Source organism: Squalius cephalus, assembly GCF_949319135.1.
Source record: "Squalius cephalus genome assembly, chromosome: 20".
NCBI lineage: Eukaryota > Metazoa > Chordata > Actinopteri > Cypriniformes > Leuciscidae > Squalius > Squalius cephalus.
Window position 1 is genome coordinate 1,752,535 of NC_137141.1, and position 22,606 is coordinate 1,775,140.

Sequence of the window (22,606 nt, forward strand, 5' to 3'; positions counted from 1 at the left end):
ATCTGCTGCTCCTCACACAGAGGATGAGGGAAATACAGCCCACATTAGTGAAATAAAGCCTGAGAGCAGGGCGTCTTTCTGCTGACGCTGCAGAGGAACATCGCGTGAGCTGGGAGAGAGTTAAGAGGAAGAGAGAGAGGGAGAGAGAGACAGAGAGAGAGAGAGAGAGAGAGAGAGAGGGAGAGAGAGACAGAGAGAGAGAGAGAGAGAGAGAGAGAGAGAGAGAGAGAGAGAGAGAGAGAGAGAGAGAGGCCCAGGAGAAAAGAACGACTGACAATCAGGATTTGGAGGAACGAGTTCATCAGTTTGTGTGATTATGAATGGAGGGCATGTGCGTTACTTCACTCTTCACAAAATAGGGCGTGGAACTCTTATTCAATTATTTTTGCTCTTTTTCAACAAAAAGCCAGTAAAAAGATCCACTGGATCTTCAAAAAACAATGATCATCAGCAATCAGGACGTCCAACTATTTATTAATTATGTTATATAAGGTTGCATTTTTGGCAAACCAACATTTGGGAGACGTCATGATGGATGGATGGATCATGGATGGATGGATGGATGGATGGATGGATGGATGGATGATACATAGATAGACAGATAGCTGACCCTTTGTCTAAATGAATCTGTCACTCAGTAAAGCATCAGCTTGTAATTTTTAATAAACCTATATATTCCTCATAAGAAAAATATTTGTGTGATCATTTTTCTTACAATAACATTGGAGACCCTTGAGCTTAGTACCTTTGTTACTTTAAAAAAGTAGTCTCTCATACACTCCTATAGTCACAAACACAAGCCTCCGATGCCGTCCTCTTACCTCACGAGTATTTGCGCTAAATCTGCGCAGATTTGTCTTACTCGAACTTCCCCAACAAAGTGAGTAAATATAATAAGTAACACACCAAACTGGCTAGTGATTTTACAGCGTTACCCGCCAGAGTTGATTTTATCCGCATTTGACGGGTTGGCGGGTGTTAATTTCCAACCCTGTATATATATACACTATATTGCCAAAAGTTTTGGGACGTCTGCCTTTACACACACATGAACTTTAATGGCATCCCATTCTTAATCCATAGGGTTAAATATGGAGTTGGCCACCCTTTTGTAGCTATAACAGCTTCAACTCTTCAACCCCTGAAAACAACCCCACACCATAATCCCCCCTCCACCACTGCATCCCACGCTTTACTCCACTGCATCTCACGCTTTACTCCACTGCATCTCACGCTTTACACCACTGCATCTCACGCTTTACTCCACTGCATCTCACGCTTTACTCCACTGCATCTCACGCTTTACCCCACTGCATCCCACGCTTTACACCACTGCATCCCACGCTTTACACCACTGCATCCCAGGCTTTACTCCACTGCACCCCACGCTTTACACCACTGCATCTCACGCTTTACCCCACTGCATCTCACGCTTTACACCACTGCATCCCACACTTTACACCACTGCACCCCACGCTTTACACCACTGCATCCCACGCTTTACACCACTGCATCCCACGCTTTACACCACTGCATCCCACGCTTTACACCACTGCATCTCACGCTTTACTCCACTGCATCCCAGGCTTTACTCCACTGCATCCCACGCTTTACTCCACTGCATCCCACGCTTTACACCACTGCATCTCACGCTTTACCCCACTGCATCTCACGCTTTACTCCACTGCATCCCACGCTTTACACCACTGCATCCCACGCTTCACACCACTGCATCTCACGCTTTACTCCACTGCATCCCACGCTTTACACCACTGCATCTCACGCTTTACTCCACTGCATCCCACGCTTCACACCACTGCATCTCACGCTTTACACCACTGCATCCCACGCTTTACACCACTGCATCCCACGCTTTACACCACTGCACCCCACGCTTTACACCACTGCATCCCACGCTTCACACCACTGCACCCCACGCTTTACACCACTGCATCTCACGCTTTACACCACTGCATCCCACGCTTTACACCACTGCATCCCACGCTTTACACCACTGCATCCCACGCTTCACACCACTGCACCCCACGCTTTACACCACTGCATCCCACGCTTTACACCACTGCATCCCACGCTTTACACCACTGCATCCCACGCTTCACACCACTGCACCCCACGCTTTACACCACTGCACCTCACGCTTTACTCCACTGCATCCCACGCTTTACACCACTGCATCTCACGCTTTACTCCACTGCATCCCACGCTTCACACCACTGCATCTCACGCTTTACTCCACTGCATCTCACGCTTTACACCACTGCATCTCACGCTAGACTTGTAGTCAAGACCGCCTAAACCGAGACCAAGACACTACCAAGACCAGAGGGTATCGAGACCAAGACAAGACCAAGACCAAGACCAAGACAGACCAAGTCGAGACCAAGACCAAGTCGAGACCAAAACCGAGACCAAGTCGAGACCGGAGGGGAAAAAAACAGACTAGTTGAAGCTAAGCAATAACTTGTGAATTCAAGAACAGCAGCATAGGGTTCAGCCGCAGTTTACATTCAATACATATTAGATGGTATTACTTCAACTACACAGGCAGAACAATACAGAGACAGACCATGTCATGTGTGTGACTGTGAGCTCATTGTAATCTGTATCTCTAGAGATATCAAAGACACAAATTCATCCAAGCAAATGCCTGCCTATCTCTGCCGATTTCGGAGTCTCAGACTCCAAATGAACCCATTCTGCAACTTTTAAATACATAATTACATTTTTAAAAACGAAATTATAGGCTTAAGTGCGGGATCCGAAAGTTGGTCGTTTTGTCGCTATGGTTACACACACAACACACACACCGTTGGCGGTGCGCTCAAAGTCATCTGTCAGTTGTGTAGTTGTGCAGTTACCCAAAAAGAATGACTCCTGAATGAAGTTAATACCCATCATGTCACTGATATGTGTTTTTTAAACCAAGTGATCAAAGTGCTCGTTGCCGCTGCGATCAGTGGCGCGGATAAAATGTTTTCTCGTGTGGCTCGCGCACACACCGCACTGTCATCAATCCGGCGCGCGCTTCAATCCGTTCCGTTGCGGATAATAATGTTGCATTATCGAACGTTGTGTCGTCGTGGATATTGTAGTATTGTATTTCTAAATCCCCCGACCACTATGTCGGTCTGAGACAGCGAGACCAGACAAGACCGAGAGGTCCGAGACCAAGACCAAGAGGTCCGAGACCAAGACCAAAGACCGTCAAGGCCGTGACAAGACCGAGACCACGTAAAAGTGGTCTCGAGACCGGTCTCGAGACCAAGACCGGTCTCGAGACATACATCACTATCTCACGCTTTACTCCACTGCATCTCACGCTTTACTCCACTGCATCCCACGCTTTACACCACTGCACCTCACGCTTTACTCCACTGCATCCCACGCTTTACACTACTGCATCTCACGCTTTACTCCACTGCATCCCACGCTTTACACCACTGCATCCCACGCTTCACACCACTGCATCTCACGCTTTACACCACTGCATCCCACGCTTTACACCACTGCATCCCACGCTTTACCCCACTGCATCCCACGCTTTACCACACTGCATCTCACGCTTTACACCACTGCATCCCACGCTTTACACCACTGCATCCCACGCTTTACACCACTGCATCTCACGCTTTACACCACTGCACCCCACGCTTTACACCACTGCACCCCACGCTTTACTCCACTGCATCCCACGCTTTACACCACTGCATCCCACGCTTTACACCACTGCATCCCACGCTTTACACCACTGCACCCCACGCTTTACACCACTGCATCCCCCGCTTTACACCACTGCATCCCACGCTTTACACCACTTCATCCCACGCTTTACCACACTGCATCTCACGCTTTACACCACTGCATCCCACGCTTTACACCACTGCATCCCACGCTTTACACCACTGCATCTCACGCTTTACACCACTGCACCCCACGCTTTACACCACTGCACCCCACGCTTTACTCCACTGCATCCCACGCTTTACACCACTGCACCCCACGCTTTACACCACTGCATCCCCCGCTTTACACCACTTCATCCCACGCTTTACTCCACTGCATCCCACGCTTTACACCACTGCATCCCACGCTTCACACCACTGCATCTCACGCTTTACACCACTGCATCCCACGCTTTACACCACTGCATCCCACGCTTTACCCCACTGCATCCCACGCTTTACCACACTGCATCTCACGCTTTACACCACTGCATCCCACGCTTTACACCACTGCATCCCACGCTTTACACCACTGCATCTCACGCTTTACACCACTGCACCCCACGCTTTACACCACTGCACCCCACGCTTTACTCCACTGCATCCCACGCTTTACACCACTGCATCTCACGCTTTACACCACTGCACCCCACGCTTTACACCACTGCATCTCACGCTTTACACCACTGCATCCCACGCTTTACACCACTGCATCTCACGCTTTACACCACTGCATCCCACGCTTTACACCACTGCATCCCACGCTTTACACCACTGCATCCCACGCTTTACACCACTGCATCTCACGCTTTACACCACTGCATCCCACGCTTTACACCACTGCATCTCACGCTTTACTCCACTGCATCTCACGCTTTACACCACTGCACCCCACGCTTTACTCCACTGCATCTCACGCTTTACACCACTGCACCCCACGCTTTACTCCACTGCACCTCACGCTTTACACCACTGCATCCCACACTTTACACCACTGCATCCCACGCTTTACTCCACTGCATCTCACGCTTTACACCACTGCATCTCACGCTTTACTCCACTGCATCCCACGCTTTACTCCACTGCATCCCATGCTTTACACCACTGCATCCCACGCTTTACTCCACTGCACCCCACGCTTTACACCACTGCATCCCACGCTTTACACCACTGCATCCCACACTTTACACCACTGCATCCCACGCTTTACTCCACTGCATCTCACGCTTTACTCCACTGCATCCCACGCTTTACACCACTGCATCCCACACTTTACACCACTGCATCCCACGCTTTACTCCACTGCATCTCACGCTTTACACCACTGCATCTCACGCTTTACACCACTGCATCCCACACTTTACACCACTGCATCCCACGCTTTACTCCACTGCATCTCACGCTTTACTCCACTGCATCTCACGCTTTACTCCACTGCATCCCACGCTTTACTCCACTGCATCCCACGCTTTACACCACTGCATCCCACGCTTTACACCACTGCACCCCACGCTTTACTCCACTGTATCCCACACTTTACTCCACTGCATCTCGCGCTTTACTCCACTGCATCCAACGCTTTACTCCACTGCATCCCACGCTTTACATCACTGCATCTGACGCTTTGCATTGCACTTGGTGATGTAAGGCTTGGATGCAGCTTCTCGACCATGGAAGCCCATTCCCTAAAGCTCTACACACTGTTCTTGAGCTAATCTGAAGGCCACATGAAGTTTGGAGGTCTGTAGCTATTGACTCTCAAAGTTGATGACTTCTGCGCATGCGCTGACCCCGCACTGTGCACAGATGGCAACCGATCACGGTCCCACACTTGAGTTCACTGAGCTCCTGAGAGCGACCCGTTCTTTTACTAATGTTTGTAGAAGCGTCTGCATGCCTAGGTGCTTGATTTTATACAAATGTGGCCGTGGAAGTGATCAGAACACCTGAATTCAATGATTTGTAGGGGTGTCCCAATACTTTTGGCAATATAATGTATATATTACCCATAAGAAAAATATTTGTTTGATAATTTTTTTGCTGTAACATTGGAAACCCTTGAGCTTAGAAACGAAACTCTGTCTCTCACACACTCCTGAAGTCACAAACAATCTGTTTTCCCAGGATTCAGCTGATCGCCACGCTCTGAGCTTTACATGCCAGCAGCGCCATCATAAATTAATACTTCAGGTTTGTTTACTGAAGTGCGTGGTGCCAGCGAGCAGAGATGTTCTGGATGAGCTATCGGCAGAAATGATGCCAAAACACAGCGTCTGGACGAACTCCAAACTGTGTTCACACACACCGATGGTGGAATGAAAGCAGGCCTTTAAACGTGTGTCTCAGTGGAGGCTCCGGTGCGCTCCGACCCTCTCGCCTCTCATTATCAGTGCGGGGCGAGAGACACTCAGGAGCAGCGAGAGAGAGAGGGTGTTGAACCGAGGGCCCCTTTAGGGTCTGAGAGAATGGGCTGGTTCTGAGATTGAATGGAGTGACGGGGGTGTGTGAGGGTGTGTGTGTGTTAGTGTGAGGGTAATGACTGAGTCCTCGTAGGCGGCAGCAAGTGAAAGGAGGTTAATTGAGAGGTTTCACTGATGACGGGCAGATCTCGGGCGCAGGTGCCCTGCAGCGTAACTTACACTCCACATTAACCAGCATTACCCTCCAATATCTGTACCTGTGTGTGTGTGTGCGCTCACGCCACACCAGGCCTCACGTCAAAGACAAAATCAGTTTTATAAGCAGGAAATCCATCATTTTTTATGGCCCTGTTCATGTTCAAGCAGCAGAACTGTTTTCAACATTGATAATAATCATAAATGTTTCTTGAGCATCAAATCCTCATATTAGAGTGATTTCTGAAGGATCATGTGACACTGAAGACTGGAGTAATGATGCTGGAAATTCAGCTTTGATCACAGGAATAAATTACACTTTACTATATATTCACATAGAAAACAGCTGATTTAAATTTGGAATAATTTTTCGCTGTTTTTACTGTATTTTTGATCAAATAAATACAGAGCAGAAGAGACTCTTTCAGAAACAATATAACATTTGACCGACCTCAAACTTTTGACCGTTAGTGTACTTTGAATTCACTTTAGATAAAAGCGTCTGCCAAATGTATAAATGTAAATGATTTCTTGAAGTTCTGCAGTAAATATCAAATGAAACCGATAGAATATATGACAAAACAAACAGACGGCAGCATTTCACGTCAAGTCACCTTCATTTATACAGCGCTTTTAACAATACAGATTATTTCAAAGTAGCTTTACAGTGATAATAGGCTCTAAAATAAAGTTATTGTCCAGCTAAATTTAGTTTTGATTGATTCACTTCCGTTGCAAAGATCATTAGTTATTAATTTAGGGGCCGCTAACACAACACCGTTCTAACAGAAAACAGAAAACTTTGAATGTGTTCTGGCCGTTCACTTGCACGACAACAGTGTTTGGTGCTTGAGAACGCAAACTTTGAAACAGGATCCAAGTTGCAAGCTTTAAAAAATGTTTAAAAAATGTTATCATCTCCGTGTAAACTTCAAAAACGTGAATCCTCGAAAATGGTGACGGCGTGCGCATGTATAGTACATGTTTAGTCTATAGATATGCGTGTTTGAATAAATACGCATAAATAAATGTAAATGTAAATGTAAATATGTGTGCAGGTTTGTAGTCTTTCTTTACAAACTGACTTTGCCAAATGACTTGTCTGGCCTGCATAATACAGATTTTTTTGTCATTTCCACGGATCCATGCGAACTGGAATCATTTTGACAGTGTTTTATCGGTACATTGGTAAAGGGAAGGGAGGCCTTCACAGGGGAGACACTAGTTGACATTTCAGGACTGCGTTGTCGTCGTGTCCAGGCACAGGTTGATTTAGGTGATCTTGATTTAGATGATTTAACGAGTTTAGAAAATTCATCCTCTCCTATTGCAATGAATGAATGGAATTTTTCCTCAATGGAAGTTCCTAAAGTCATTACTGCTGTGCTGTTTGGGAACGTCTGGGGTTGAAGCTTTATTTCTTATTAGTTTAGCCACTGTTTCAAATAAATACCTAGGGTTGTGTTTGTTTAAGAGGGTTGAAAATAAGCAGAAATACCTCTCTTAAGGGCCGAGTGTGCTCGCTGTACCACGGCGTTGGACTATTTTCTTTAATCTTCTTTAAGCGCAACGGAGCAACTGTGTCTAAAGTGCTGGAAAAGAGAGAGTTAAACGTTTCTGTTGTAATATCTAGTTCTTCTAAGCTATCTGAGATGCTGAGATGATGAAACTGATCAGGAAGATTATTAATAAAGCAATATTTAGGGGCAGAAGTGATAGGTCTCACATATTTGAAACACGGAGTCGGCTTTGCAGCCTTGGCTAAATGCAAATTACATGAGACTAGGTAATGATCTGAGATGTCATCGCTCTGCTGCAGAACTTCAACGGCATCAACATCTATTCCATGTGATAATATTAGATCTAGAGTATGATTACGACGATGAGTAGGTCCTGACACGTGTTGTCTAACTCCAATTGAATTTACAATGTCTTTAAATGCCAATCCCAATGCATCTTTTTCATTATCGATGTGTATATTAAAATCACCAACAATTAGTACTTTATCTGCAGCCAATACTAACTCTGATAGAAAGTCCGCAAATTCTTTGATAAAGTCTGTATGGTGCCCTGGTGGCCTGTATACAGTAGCCAGCACAAATCTCAAATGGGATTTATCATTTACGCTAGATAACGTTACAAAAAGCACTTTCACTTTAAAATAATTGTATTTGAAACTAGACCTCTAAGTAATACTGAAGAAAAGTTTTTCCTGAGAAAAACCCTGAAACAAAGTGCCAACATTTCCCTAGAGAGAGAGAGACTCGTGTCGGGTCAGAACGCCTGCGATCCCAGTGATAATCAAAAACAACTTTCAGAGCCGAGGAGGAAGACAGACGAACCGAGAGAGAGAGAGAGAGAGAGAGAGAGAGAGAGAGAGAGAGAGAGAGAGAGAGAGAGAGAGCGTTAAGAGAGAGAGAGAGAGAGAGAGAGAGAGAGAGAGAGAGAGAGAGAGAGAGAGAGAGGGAGGGAGAGAGAGAGAGGGAGGGAGAGAGAGAGGGAGAGAGAGAGAGAGGGAGGGAGAGAGAGAGGGAGAGAGAGGGAGCGTTAAGAGAGAGAGAGAGAGAGAGGATCCGCTCACAGGTGTGTTGACGCCCGGGGCGTCTCTGGCTCTGATTTGAGCCTGACTATCATGTCTTTAAGGACGCAGCGTCAGATGTCTGAGAGCTTCACCGGGGCCGAGCGAGCGGTTGTCAGAGCTGCTGATACACCAGTGAAGGTGTTTCTCTCTCTCTCCTGCGGTAGAGGAGCTGCTGTTGTGCCGCAGGACAGAGAGACTCAGAGACAGCAGAACAAAGTCTCGCTCAGCAAACCTGCAGCTGATACTTGCGGGATCAAAGGAGCAACAAGCGGCCCTTCCGCTCCAGGTGTTTGACGGACAGCTGACTCGGGCCCTCCGGTAGAGCCCGCCTCTTACGCCACAGCACAGCCAATCAGGGGTGTTTCCCGTACACGCCGTAACTCGTGCTTCACTATCACAGTGCGATACAGCGATGAAGAAATCAACTATAGTCTCGACTGTTTCCCGAAGCCGGATTGTTGCAAATTGGTCGTTCAACCACGTTGTTAATGATGTCACGCAGGTGTTGGAGTAATAACTACTGTTAATGAATCTGTTTGAGATTGAATTAATGCTAGAATCATGCTATAGATTACAGATATGGCATCTGTGGTTTTGCTTTATTTCCAGATTCAATCATAGACTCGTTCTTACGCACTAGAGCTCGTTCACACATGCGCACTCTTCAATAACTACACTTCAAATCTCTTGACGAACTAAAAGACGTAAATGACATGTGTATGTATTCTAATTAAAGATATAGATTGCACTGAATGTCAGCTTGATTATATTCCTCAAGATCAGGATTTATTGAGTCCACATGTCATGAAACGAGAAACTCTTCTTCTAACACAGGTCGAGATCTGTCACTCAAACACACACAACTCTGCGATGCTGATGCGAATGTTCGTTAGAACTATAGTTTCGGGAAACACAGACTCGTTGAACTGATGATAACGACAGAACTTGCGATCATAGAAACTAACGATGCTTTCGGGAAACACAGCCCTGAGCGGCTCCTGAGGCTTGTGTGGACCAATGAGATTCTGAGAAAAAAAACATGGACAAAAATAGCTTTATTTTCGTTGATCCTGGTCGGGACGCTCCTAACTCTTGTGGCTTTGATCAGAATTCGCTGTCGTTGACACACGTCTCATTCTCTCCTTTTTATTGTCCTGCGAAAGCTTTTTGAGGACGCTGTCCCAAGTGGACGAATGTGAAAACACTGTAGTAACGATGACACGTTTAGTCATGTGACGCATATATACCTGTGGTTATACCGGCAGTGATGAGGCTTTCATAATGTTGGTAAAAAATAAATAAACTTTTACAATCTTCATATTTCATTCCTGCAAAGATGACGGATGATTTACTCACAATTGCTGTCAAAAAAATGACTGTGTTTTAGAGCAGTGCGATCGAGTCCGACCTCAAAGCACAAGTGCTGAGATATAGAGTGATTGTGCTGGAAATATAACCTGAGAATTATTACATCAAAGTGGGCTTTCATAACATCAACACAGGCATAGGAAGATTGTTTAGTAGGGGTGTAACAATATATCGCAATACAAAACTGCAACAATATGTATTGTGTATAATTCACCCAAAAATTCAAGTTTTCAGAGTTTTAGAGTCAGAACTGCATTAAACTGCTCTATATAATGCTGAATATAATGTATAATAATGCAGTGGGGGAATATTAGTGTGTCCTGATAATGCCAGATGTCTGATGTCACCAGTAAAAGTGTCCTACATTATTTTAAATATATCTAGTCAGTGACAGAGATCAAGCATATTCATCTACAATAATTCAGTGTTTTCATCTTCAGAATCATGAATATTGTTATTCTGGTGTCTCTATTGTCCTGTTCATTGGGTTTCAGCACCAAGTCCAAGCCTGTTCATTTACACACACAATGTAGGATCACATTTAGCATTTCATCATTTTCTGTAAACCTTTTATCATGTGTGTTGGAGTGTCGCAGTGATATGGCCTCGTGAGTTCAGGATCGGGGTGTGTGTCGCATCGAGACATGAGGGGATCGCTACACTCCTGGTGTTTAGTGTGGACAAGCAACCTTTGGAAAACGCTAGTGTCTACAGAATCTGTGTGTGTGTAAAACACAATGCAGAGAGCGAGCGCCAGGAGGAGCCGTGCCGCAGTGATATTGATTTATTTTAATTAGCAGCTCGTTAAATCGTGTCAGTTTGCAAAACAAACATATAAGTCTGAGTCTGATGAGTCCTGAACCCAAAGACACAGACACACACCTACACACACCTACACACACCTGACAGACAGATGAGGTGAAACACTTCTGCAGGTAAACACTGAACACACACTCATCTGACGCCCGTCTCAGAGAGAGAGAGATACGGTCTGGACAGACGTGTGTGTGTGTGTGTGTGTGTGTGTGTGTGTGTGTGTGTGTGTGTGTGTGTTGGCCTGTGGACACGCGTCTGACCCTGTTAGTGGGTGTAAATTGAGGAATTGTTTGCTTTGATTAAAGCTGTGCCGGCCGGTGTTAATCTGAACACACTTCCTGGGTCAAAGTTGAAGCGTGTGCCGTCCGCTTCCTCCCTCTAGCCGTGCGTCTCGTTTATTTCATTATCTATTTGTTTTTGAACCTCATTATAGAGCGACTTCATTAGTTTTGCTCAGTTGGACCTGGCTTTGATTGACGAGCGGGTCGTCTGCTCCTGATTGGCCGGCCGCTCGTCTCACCCTCGCGTGAGATTGGCTGAGCTCTGCTGGCCGACGCCCAGAGGAGTCCGGTTTGGTTTGGGGTTTTCAGGACAGGAATGCTGACGACAGGGCTGGTTTCCAGGTGTGGCAGCGGCACACACACACACACACACTCACGGATCACGTGACGGTGAGGAATTCTTGGTGTTTGAAGTGCGGTCTGTGAATGTTGATGCGAGAGCGAGGTCAGTGGCTCCTGCGGGTCTGAGTCCAGAACCTGTGTTTGCCCGATCTCACGTGTGTTTCAGTAAACCAGTGACACACACACACACACACACACACACACACACACACACACACACACACGCACACACACAGCAACACATGCACACACACCAACACATGCACACACCAACACATGCACACACCAACACATACACACACACATGCACACAGCAACACATGATAGAAAAACATGAACACACATTGCACACACCAACACAACACATGCACACACACCAACACAACACATGCACACACACCAACACATGCACACACACCAACACAACACATGCACACACACCAACACATGCACACACACACACACACACACACACACACACAACACATGCACACACACCAACACATGCACACACACCAACACATGCACACACACACACACACACACAACACATGCACACACCAACACATGCACACACCAACACATACACACACACATGCACACAGCAACACATGATAGAAAAACATGAACACACATTGCACACACTAACACAACACATGCACACACACACACACACACACACACAACACATGCACACACCAACACAACACATGCACACACAACACATGCACACACACAACACATGCACACACCAACACAACACATGCACACACACACACAACACATGCACACACACAACACATGCACACACACAGCACATGCACATGCACACACACACACACACACAGAATATTAGTGATATACTGATATACTGATATATTGATTATATCAAGGGAAACGAGCTGTATTAGAGTTAGAGAGGGTTAATGCAGTTTAAAACCTTGATTTTGCATTCTAACGAAAATGAAAGTGCAATAAAAATGCAAATATAATATAATACTTCAAGTAAGGGTTGCGGTAACTAAAGCTGTCGTTCAGAAGCGATTCGTGTAATAATAATCCTTTTCTTTAAACACTGAATGTTTAGTTCAACGGCTGAGCTTGATGAATGCCGTCAACATCACACTGTGTGTGAGGAGAGAGAACATGGGATAGGGTTATTCAACTGTAAAGATTATAAAGATTATTTCATTTGAATGATTATTTAAAAAATGTTTTTGCATTAATAATTACATTTAATATTAATTCCACAAATGATGTGATTATCACACTGTTGTTTGAAGGTTGCGATCGCTGAGAAACAGAAGTCATTATTACCGATACTGAACGGATGATACTCTTATATTAATAGTTCTCCGAGAGCATGGGCTCTTTGGTTTATTGTTTCACTAAAGTGGTGTGTGCCGTGTGTGTGTCCAGCGCACTGTTGTTGTGATGTCAGGAGTCTTTGTTGCGAGCGGCAGTAAAGGACACATTCTGTGCAGATCCAGAGAAATGACCCCGCCGCGACCCCTGACCTCTGCTTTCAGTGTGTGTTTGAAGACAGCATGGGGTTCCCACAGCAGCGGGGGAGTGTGTGTGTGTGTGTGTGGTGTGTGTGTGTGTGTGTGTGTGTGTGTGGTGTGTGAGAGAGAGAGTGTGTGTGAGTGTGTTTCTGTAGTTTCAGTAAATAGTTTAACAGATGTACTGCATCATCACACCCCCCATTGATTTTGTTAAAGACCTTATTCATTTTTATATTTCTGTATGCCACATTTGACCTTTATTTGTCATATCTTTAGTACATGGTGCTTTTGTTTTGTGGTTTGTATATTTGTTTGTTTTATCCATCTTTATTAAGTATGAATGAAAATGATTTGTGTTGAAGGCCTGAGTTTGGAGAGATGTGATGTTGAGTGTGTGTGTGAGTGTGTGTGTGTGTGTGTGTGTGTGTGTGTGTGTGTGTGTGTGTGTGTGTGTGTGTGTGTGTGTGTGTGTGTGTGTGTGTTTGTGTGTGTGTGTGTTGTTCCATTAGCAGCTCATGGGAGGAGGAGAAACACTGTTATCAGAGGAAGGTCTGATAATCTCAATTGGCTTTTACTCACACTGATAAAATACTGGGCCGCTCCTGCAGGGTTACTGTGGCAACACAGAGGCAAAACAGACTGTGTGTGTGTGTGTGTGTGTGTGTGTGTGCGTGCGTGCGTGCATGTGTGTAAGAGGTCAATCAGCCTCCGCAGCAACTCTTAAAGAAATTCATAAACCACTCTTCTCTGGGATTTCTCTAGTTTATGAGGAAGGGTTTTTTTTTTTTTTTTTTTTTTTTTTTGGACGGACAAACTATAATTTAAAGGATCGTGAATAATCGGGATCAGATGTTTATTTTGTGATACTGACTTACTGACCGTACATTATGCTGTTTATTACATCACTACTTAACAAATACAGCAGATTAATAAATGGTCACACACTGCCGTTCAGACGTTTGGGGTCATGAGATGTTTTATCGTTTAGGCTCTTGTGCTCTGCATTTATTTGATGAAAAATACAGTAAATACAGTGAAATATTATTATAATGTAAATCATCTGTTTTATGTGAATATATAGTAAAGTGTAATTTATTCCTGTGATCAAAGCTGAATGTTCAGCATCATTACTCCAGTCTTCAGTGTCACATGATCCTTCAGAAATCACTCTAATATGAGGATTTGATGATCAACAAACATTTATGATTATGTTTCAGGATTCTTTGAAGAATAGAAAGTTAAAAATGGCTTTTATTTGAAATGGAAATTGTTTGTTATATTAAGACTTTTCTGCCACTTTTGATTAATTTAATGCCTTGACGAATAAAAATATCAATCTTGTCTCTCTCTCCAAAAAACCCTGATTAAACCCAAACTTTTAAAGTGAAGCGATGATCATAAATGCAGGAAAAGAGCGTGCAGAGACATAAGAGAAGGCAGCGATCATAATTAGTGTTATTATACACAAATATTTCACCACAGAATGACAATCATGATTGATGAACTATTACTGCTTATTTACTCAGTGTGTGTGATGAATCTACAGGTGTGTGTTCATATGACGGATCATGGCGATGTTCGCTCCCGTCTCAAATAAACACGCATGTTGATTTACTTTCAGAATCAGAATCAGAATCAGAAAGAGCTTTATTGCCAAGTGTGCTTGCACCCACAAGGAATTTTTCTTGGTACTGAAGCTTCCAGTGCACATATACAAATACAAATACAACAAGAACATAGTAATACAAATTCTAAGAATGAAAATATATAAAAAATAAATAAAAATAGTATAAAAGTAAAAAAATAGGGTCACAGTTGGGTTTAGTCTGAATAACATTTACAGATTATAAACATATTTACAGTATTTTGAGTAGTATGAATAATATAGATATAAATATCACCTGAGTTTATTGCACTAGACAGTGGGAGTATTGCACTTACAGGCATATGCTTTGGGGGGCATGTTAAGTGTTCAGAAGGGAAATGGCCTGTGGAAAGAAACTGTTCCTGTGCCTGGAAGTTCTTGTGGCCAGTGATCTGTGTCGCCGTCCTGACGGTAACAGTTCAAACAGGTGGTGTCCAGGGTGAGTGGAGTCTGTGATGATTTTACCTGCTCTCTTCCTCACTCTGGAAGAGTACAGGTCCTGGAGGGTTGGCAGGGGGGCACCAATAATCCTCTCTGCAGTCCGGACTGTCCGTTGTAGTCTCCTGATGTCCGATTTGGTAGCTGAACCAAACCAGACAGTGATGGAAGTGCTTAAGACAGACTCAATGACGGCTGAGTAGAACTGGATCAGCAGCTCCTGTGGCAGATTGAACTTCTTCAGCTGGCGAAGGAAGTACAGTCTCTGCTGGGCCTTTTTCACAATGGAGTCAATGTGATTTGCCCACTTCAGGTCCTGGGAGATGGTAGAGCCCAGGAACCTGAATGACTCCACTGCTTCCACAGTGCTGTTCATGATGGTGAGAGGGGGGAGTGCTGGGGTGTTTCTCCTGAAGTCCACGATCATCTCCACTGTTTTGAGCGTGTTCAGCTCAAGGTTGTTATAACTGCACCAGACAGCCAGCTGTTCAACCCCCAGTCTGTAAGCAGACTCGTCACCATTTTGGATGAGACCGATGACAGTGGTGTCGTCTGCAAATTTCAGGAGCTTGACAGAGGGGTCTTTAGAAGTGCAGTCATTAGTGTACAGGGAGAAGAGCAGTGGGGAGAGAACGCACCCTTGGGGGGCGCCAGTGCTGATGGTGAGGGTCCTGGATGTGAGTTTCCCCAGTCTCACTAGCTGCTGCCGGTCCGTCAGGAAGCTGGAGATCCACTGACAGATTGTGGATGGCATGGAGAGCTGAGTCAGTTTGGCTGTGAGAAGATCAGGGATGATGGTATTGAAGGCCGAACTGAAGTCCACAAATAGGATCCGTGCATAAGTCCCAGGTCTGTCAAGATGTTGCAGGATATAGTGCAGTCCCATGTTGACTGCATCATCCACAGACCTGTTTGCTCTGTAAGCAAACTGAAGGGGATCCATCAGGGGTCCGGTGATGTCCTTCAGTCGTTTGCTTGTATGACCGTCCATCGTTTCGGTCGTTTGCTTGTATGACCGTCCATACGAGTCCTGACAAATAAAGCAAAGTTAGTCCTATTTTATTTTCACGATTCGATGAACTCACGAGACCATATCACTGCGACACTCCAACACACATGATAAAAGGTTTACAGAAAATGATGAAATGCTAAATGTGATCCTACATTGTGTGTGTAAATGAACAGGCTTGGACTTGGTGCTGAAACCCAATGAACAGGACAATAGAGACACCAGAATAACAATATTCATGATTCTGAAGATGAAAACACTGAATTATTGTAGATGAATATGCTTGATCTCTGTCACTGACTAGATATATTTAAAATAATGTAGGACACTTTTACTGGTGACATCAGACATCTGGCATTATCAGGACACACTAATATTCCCCCATTGCATTATTATACATTATATTCAGCATTATATAGAGCAGTTTAATGCAGTTCTGACTCTAAAACTCTGAAAACTCTCACACAGTATTTTTCATTCTGGATGAACTATACACAATTTACATATTATTACTATCCAACAATATGCATTTCTGTATTGTGATATATTGTGACATGATATATTGCTACACCTCTAGTATTTCCCCATCTGAGCGTTTACTGCGTGTCGTTGTGAGCGCACAGACTGCGAGTGTTTAAGTTAATGGAAGGTACGAGCATCAGGAGGGATTACAGCTCAAATTGATTCCAGTCCTGCTTGTATCTAATGACCGGCCCGTAGAGTCGGCCCGTGTGTGTGTTTCATGCGGGACAACCTCAGCGTGATCCCAACCCTCACTCTAATATCAAACACATGTGGGCACCTCCATCACTGAGCACCTTTCTCTCTGCCTTCCACATTACAGAGGAGCCCTCGACTGGCACTGACCTCCCGGTGACCCGAGAGAGAGAGAGAGAGAGAGAGAGAGAGAGAGAGAGAGAGAGAGAGAGAGAGAGAGAGAGAGAGAGAGAGAGAGAGAGAGAGAGAGAGAGAGACCGAGGCCGAGAGAGAGAGAGAGAGACCGAGGCCGAGAGACCGAGAGAGAAGAGAGAGAGAGAGAGAGAGAGAGAGAGAGAGAGAGAGAGAGAGAGAGAGAGAGAGAGAGAGGTTTGGTGGAGCTGCTCTTATTCGCCGTCGTGCTGGTGATAAACTTCAGACAGGCTAATTGATGGTCTCGCTGACATAACAATAGCTGAAAGCCTGGAGCTCATTTACAGACAGCTGGAGAGAGAGAGAGAGAGAGAGGGCAGGGGACCGACTCAAAGAGACGCTTGTATCGCAGCCCTTGAACGTCCCGTGAGCGATAACACATGAAGAATAATGTTTGTGTGTGTGTGAGGCGGGGGTTCGTCCAGATACAGTAACACTGTGGAGTTCTCAGATCCTCAACTGGGTCTCAGATGTTTCTCCTCAACAGCAGAGAACTTTACGAACGAACGTGGAGAGCCGTTCAGATCATGTGATGGGAAATGGGAATGTTTTGGCTATGTTCCCTCAAACGTTCTTCCAGTAATGTTAACAGAACGTTCGGTCAACATTATCTGGTCTTTAATAATGCTCTCAAAACATTAGCACACACACATTAGTTATACATCATTCATTGATCTGAAACGTTTCAGTTGGATGTTCATCTAACGCTTTTAAATGTATCTACTTGTTTCGGAATGTTCAGAACATTCTGAAGTAGCGTTCCATAATGTGTGAAGAATGATGAAATGGAACATTCTTTTAACGTTCATATAACCAGCAAGAAAATGGTTTAAAACATTTGAAAAAAACTCGGACTCAAAGTCCATGACTATATTTTCTATGAATAGTTGAGACAAGTCCATCTCAAATCTGGATTTGGACTCTAATAAGCTTTAATAATGAATGTGGAGAGCATTTCAACTCGTTTGATGAGAAATGGTTTCAACCCAGCGAACAGGGAACGTTCTCTCTAAGTCATGAACAAACCTTCTTCCAGCAATGAAATGTTTTTTAAATGTATCGTAACATTCAGAGAACATTCTGAAGTAGCGTTCCATAATGTGTGAAGAATGATGAAATGGAACATTCTTTTAACGTTCATATAACCAGCAAGAAAATAGTTTAAAACATTTAAAAGAAACTCGGACTCAAGTCCATGACCGTATTTTCTATTTCCGAGTCCAGATCTGAGATGGACTTGAGTGCGAGTCCAGTCTTGTCTTGAACATCAGTCATGTGAGGTTTGTGATGGCAGCTGATGTAACTGCTCGTGTTCTTCTTGTGTTTTCAGGTTCATCAATGCCAGAAGAAGAATAGTGCAGCCCATGATTGACCAGTCAAATCGAGCAGGTAAACGTCTTCATCTCAACACTGTTGATCTGAGTCTGTGAGCGTTACAGAACGAATCCAACGGGATGTCTCTCCATCTCGCTGGTTTGAGGGACATTAGTACGTCTCAATGCTAATTGGCCACAGGAGAACTTTACAGTAATTCTGTTTCTCTTTGTGTTACGGTACATTAGAAAGTGATTTGCATAATCATGCATGAATTCACACCAGGAACAGAAGGGAAATTCTCTAGTTCTTGAGTTCTTGGAGGCTTGATGATGTTGTGGTGCAGATTTGAGGAAGAGGATGTACAGTGAACACTGGGATAAAGAGTAAACATCTTATAGTGGATGCATGGAGATGTAGTGTTTCTAGATCTCTGAGATGTTATGATCAGGGTTTGAAATGAACACCCGCCAAACAGTGGCGGGAAACGCTGTCAAATCACGAGCCAATTTGGCGTGTTACATTGTTTCCTCACTTTGCTGGGGAAGTTCGTTAAGCCTAATCTGATATATTAAATACAGTGTATTACTCAGAATCTGCTCATATCTGCTTACTTGAACACACACGTCACTACACAACAGATAACGGCGTTCTTGTTCATTTACATTGAAGCAATAGCGAAGATTAAAAGAAAAGAGGAAGGAGGAGATGTTGGATGACAGGATTTAGTTTGAATAATAAATTAAATGTAAAATTTGGATTTCATACATTCAAATATATATATATATATATTTTTTATTTTTGGCTAGTAGAAGTTCTGAATGGCCGGTAACTTAGTTAGCCAAATTGTCCGGTAAGTGAAAAAGTTGATTTCAAACCCTGGTTATGATCGCAGTGAAGCGGGTCTAGAGTCGGACTCTGTTCAGTGTTGTTGTCTCAACCCTCTCTCTCGTTCTGTTGCTGATGCATGTTGGAGACTGCCAGGAGACGTGTGTGTGTGTGTGTGTGTGTTTGGGCTGCTGCTGGGATAACCGCTGATTGTCTGGTGTGTCTTCTCTCTTCTTCCCCTGCTGTCCACGCTTGACTTCAATCAGGTTTTCTTCTTGATCCTTCAGTGAGCCAGGGAGCGGCGTACAGTCCCGAGGGCCAGCCGATGGGCAGCTTCGTGCTCGACGGGCAGCAGCACATGGGCATCCGGCCGGCAGGTGAGATCTCTTCTGTGGCTCGTGTGTTTCTCAGAGACCGGGTGTGTGCTGTCCTGCTCCTGGCTTCTAGTGATCCTACAGACATCGGCCCCATTATACACCCGGTGCAATGCAGGCGCGACGCAAGTGTGTTTTGCTAGTTTCAGCCCCACGCAGTTTTCATTTTCTCATCCTGTGCCACATTGATTAAATAGCAGATGCATTTGCGCCGATCTGTTCGCCCATGATGAAACGAGGTGTGTGTTCAGACGCATTGTTGGCGTGTTGCTATTTTAGGAACTGAAATAGACTGAGCCATTGATCAACTGAAACCTGGTCTAAAGTCAATGGCACAGTATTTTTTTATTTTTTATTTAAAGGGCTTGTTAGTAATGTGCGCCTATAGGCGGGTCCACAACGCATGCACACTTTGTCCCGTAGATGGTCTGCTTGACCGCTTTATCCTCGCACACGAGTAGATCCGTTTCCTCTCTAGAGAAGCGTTCAGGTTTTCCGCTTAAAAATTCCGTCATGTAAATAGCGATTCCTCCATGGCACGAGCGCAACTGTCTTGTAAAGGGAATGTGAGATGAGACTCTGATTGGTTTATTGCACGTTATGCCCAAAACACACCCATTACTCATTAAGAGAATAGGGACGACCCTTTTAGACCATGCGCCGGGAGCGCTAACCATTTTTCCCATTGCAAAGGTTTATTCAGACACGTACTTGCGCCGTGCGCTTTAGACCATGTGTTTCGATCGTTAAAATTGGGCCCTTGACTAGCTGGGCTCTGCAGGAGCAGGATTGGACACCCTTGTCTTGGACAGTAAAATTGGTGTCTCCTGGTTCACAGATGTTTCTCCCCAGGTGTCTCATATAGAGCTCAAAAATATCTCATCTAATTATCTGAGCTAATGTCCACTTTGATTTTAATTAACCCTTGTGCAAACTTATGGCCATTTTTGTCTTTTTCATTTTTATTTTTTTCTGATAAATTTGCCTGTGTTAATGCCAACTGCATAAATGTTGGCACAGGTGTGTATTCTTACTGGAATTTTACTATTTCACACCCATTTCCTTTAAAAAATCTATTTTGCACTAGAAACACAAAATAGTTCCACTCAGCACCTTAAGGACAAAACTGTCCCCATTGCAATTTTTAATCTCAGGGCCATTTAAGTATAAAATGATGCAATCTTTGTCAATAGGCCTTCATTCTGTTGGCAAGGCTTCAAAATTTTAATTTGTACTATTTTTTTTTACCAGATACTGACATTTTTTCAGGTTTGGCCTATAAAGCAAATACTCGCTTCATTCCTGTTTTCTGCTTTGCCATTTTATAGAGCCAATTGGTTAAATTATGCAGCGATAATTGTGTGGATGTGTTGGTATGGATGAAAGAGTGTGGTTTATATGTGTGTAATAAAAAATTGTGTGTTAGTGCACATGTGTGCTTGAAATAATTGAGAGAGAGAAAACTTTACCCAAATCCAACCACTGTGTGCACCAGTGGAGTTTTTCTGCATCTAATGGGGAACCATAGGAACTGCGCCCAAACATAATCTCACTGGAAGCTCATTTTTTGAGATATCAGCCTCAAATTTGGAACACAACTTGTTTAGATTTTCTAGCAGTTTTAGAGTTAGACTTGTTTCATAAAATATTGTTCAGAAATCATTTTCATAAGCTTAAACCTTGGTTTCACTTTTTAACCTTTTTTTTTTTTACTTATACAATACAACAATAATCTGCCATGGGTCTTCTTTAAAATGAGACCACGCTCCCAAGCTCATGTTTTTATGACAGTTTTTTGACTCGGACATTTTTGTCCTCTATGGACAAGTTATTTTACTTGACGCACAAGGGTTAAATGTTAGGGAGATTGAATGAAAAGTCACATATTGGGTCACTATGTTGGTTTATTTACCAAAAATATTGGGTCATATTTAAAATCGTTGGATAATTTCTAGTAATAACCCGGCTGTTGGGTTAAATACGTATGTTGTATGTACACTTGTGTGGTTTTAATTTATGTACACAATTATGAATATTTACATTAAATTCTAGACTCCCCAAAATTTAGTTTGTACTTAAAAAAATATATTTGTTGAGACATATTTATTGTTTTATACAAGTAAACAATCTGTATTTGAAAATAAAAAGTATTTTATTTATTAAAATAATGTCATAAATTAAAATAAATAATTAACTTAACTGTTTGGTTACTTTTGCATTGCATACCAATGCATTGGGTTAAAATAACCCACAGTTGGGAAGGTGCTATACCACCCCATAGTTAGGTTACTCGTTGGGTTATTTTTAACCCAACATTATTAAGTGTGTGTGTGTGTGTGCGCTGAACTCTGACGGTGTGTGGTGTGTTTCTCTGCAGGTCCTATGAGTGGCATGGGCATGAACATGGGCATGGACGGCCAGTGGCACTACATGTAACGGCTCTACAGTAAAGAAAAGGGGGAAGTAAGTACACTAGGACTCGTTCTCTTCCTCCGCCTTTCTTTCAGGAGTCTTTCCTGTCCTTTTCCTGTCAGAATTCCCCTGAAATCCCAAAATAACACCATAGACGCTAGGCTTTACGACCGCCATCACGAGTCAGGTGAGACGCGGGTCGTGCAATGTTTCCCGAAAAAAAAAAAAAAAAAGGCAGGAAAGCACTAAAGTGGAATTTATTTATCAGCGCGCTCAACGTCTCACGCGGCCAATGCAAATGTTGGACATTTGGGGGGGGGGGGGGGGATGGCATCTCCTGGGGTAGAAGATGACGGGGTGAAATTAAGCAGGCTCCAGTGAAGCGATATAAAAGGAGAAGTGAAACTGTCCTCGGAGTGACATAAA

At 43.9% G+C, this 22,606-nt stretch overlaps 1 protein-coding gene across 3 annotated transcripts in view; it reads left to right on the plus strand.

Annotated features, from left to right (window-relative positions):
- The window catches only part of meis2a (Meis homeobox 2a), a 78,510-nt gene that overhangs the window by 52,815 nt on the left and 3,089 nt on the right, over positions 1 to 22,606 (plus strand). For 2 of the 3 annotated variants that reach the window (XM_079853083.1, XM_079853084.1), the window contains exons 10-12: positions 18,583 to 18,641; positions 19,661 to 19,771; positions 22,146 to 22,231. In XM_079853083.1, the coding sequence (XP_079709209.1) occupies positions 18,583 to 18,641; positions 19,661 to 19,771; positions 22,146 to 22,204 (229 nt within the window). In that variant the 3' untranslated portion in view covers positions 22,205 to 22,231. The remainder of the gene's footprint in view (positions 1 to 18,582; positions 18,642 to 19,660; positions 19,772 to 22,145; positions 22,232 to 22,606) is intronic. The other variant, XM_079853085.1, reaches the window with a different exon arrangement.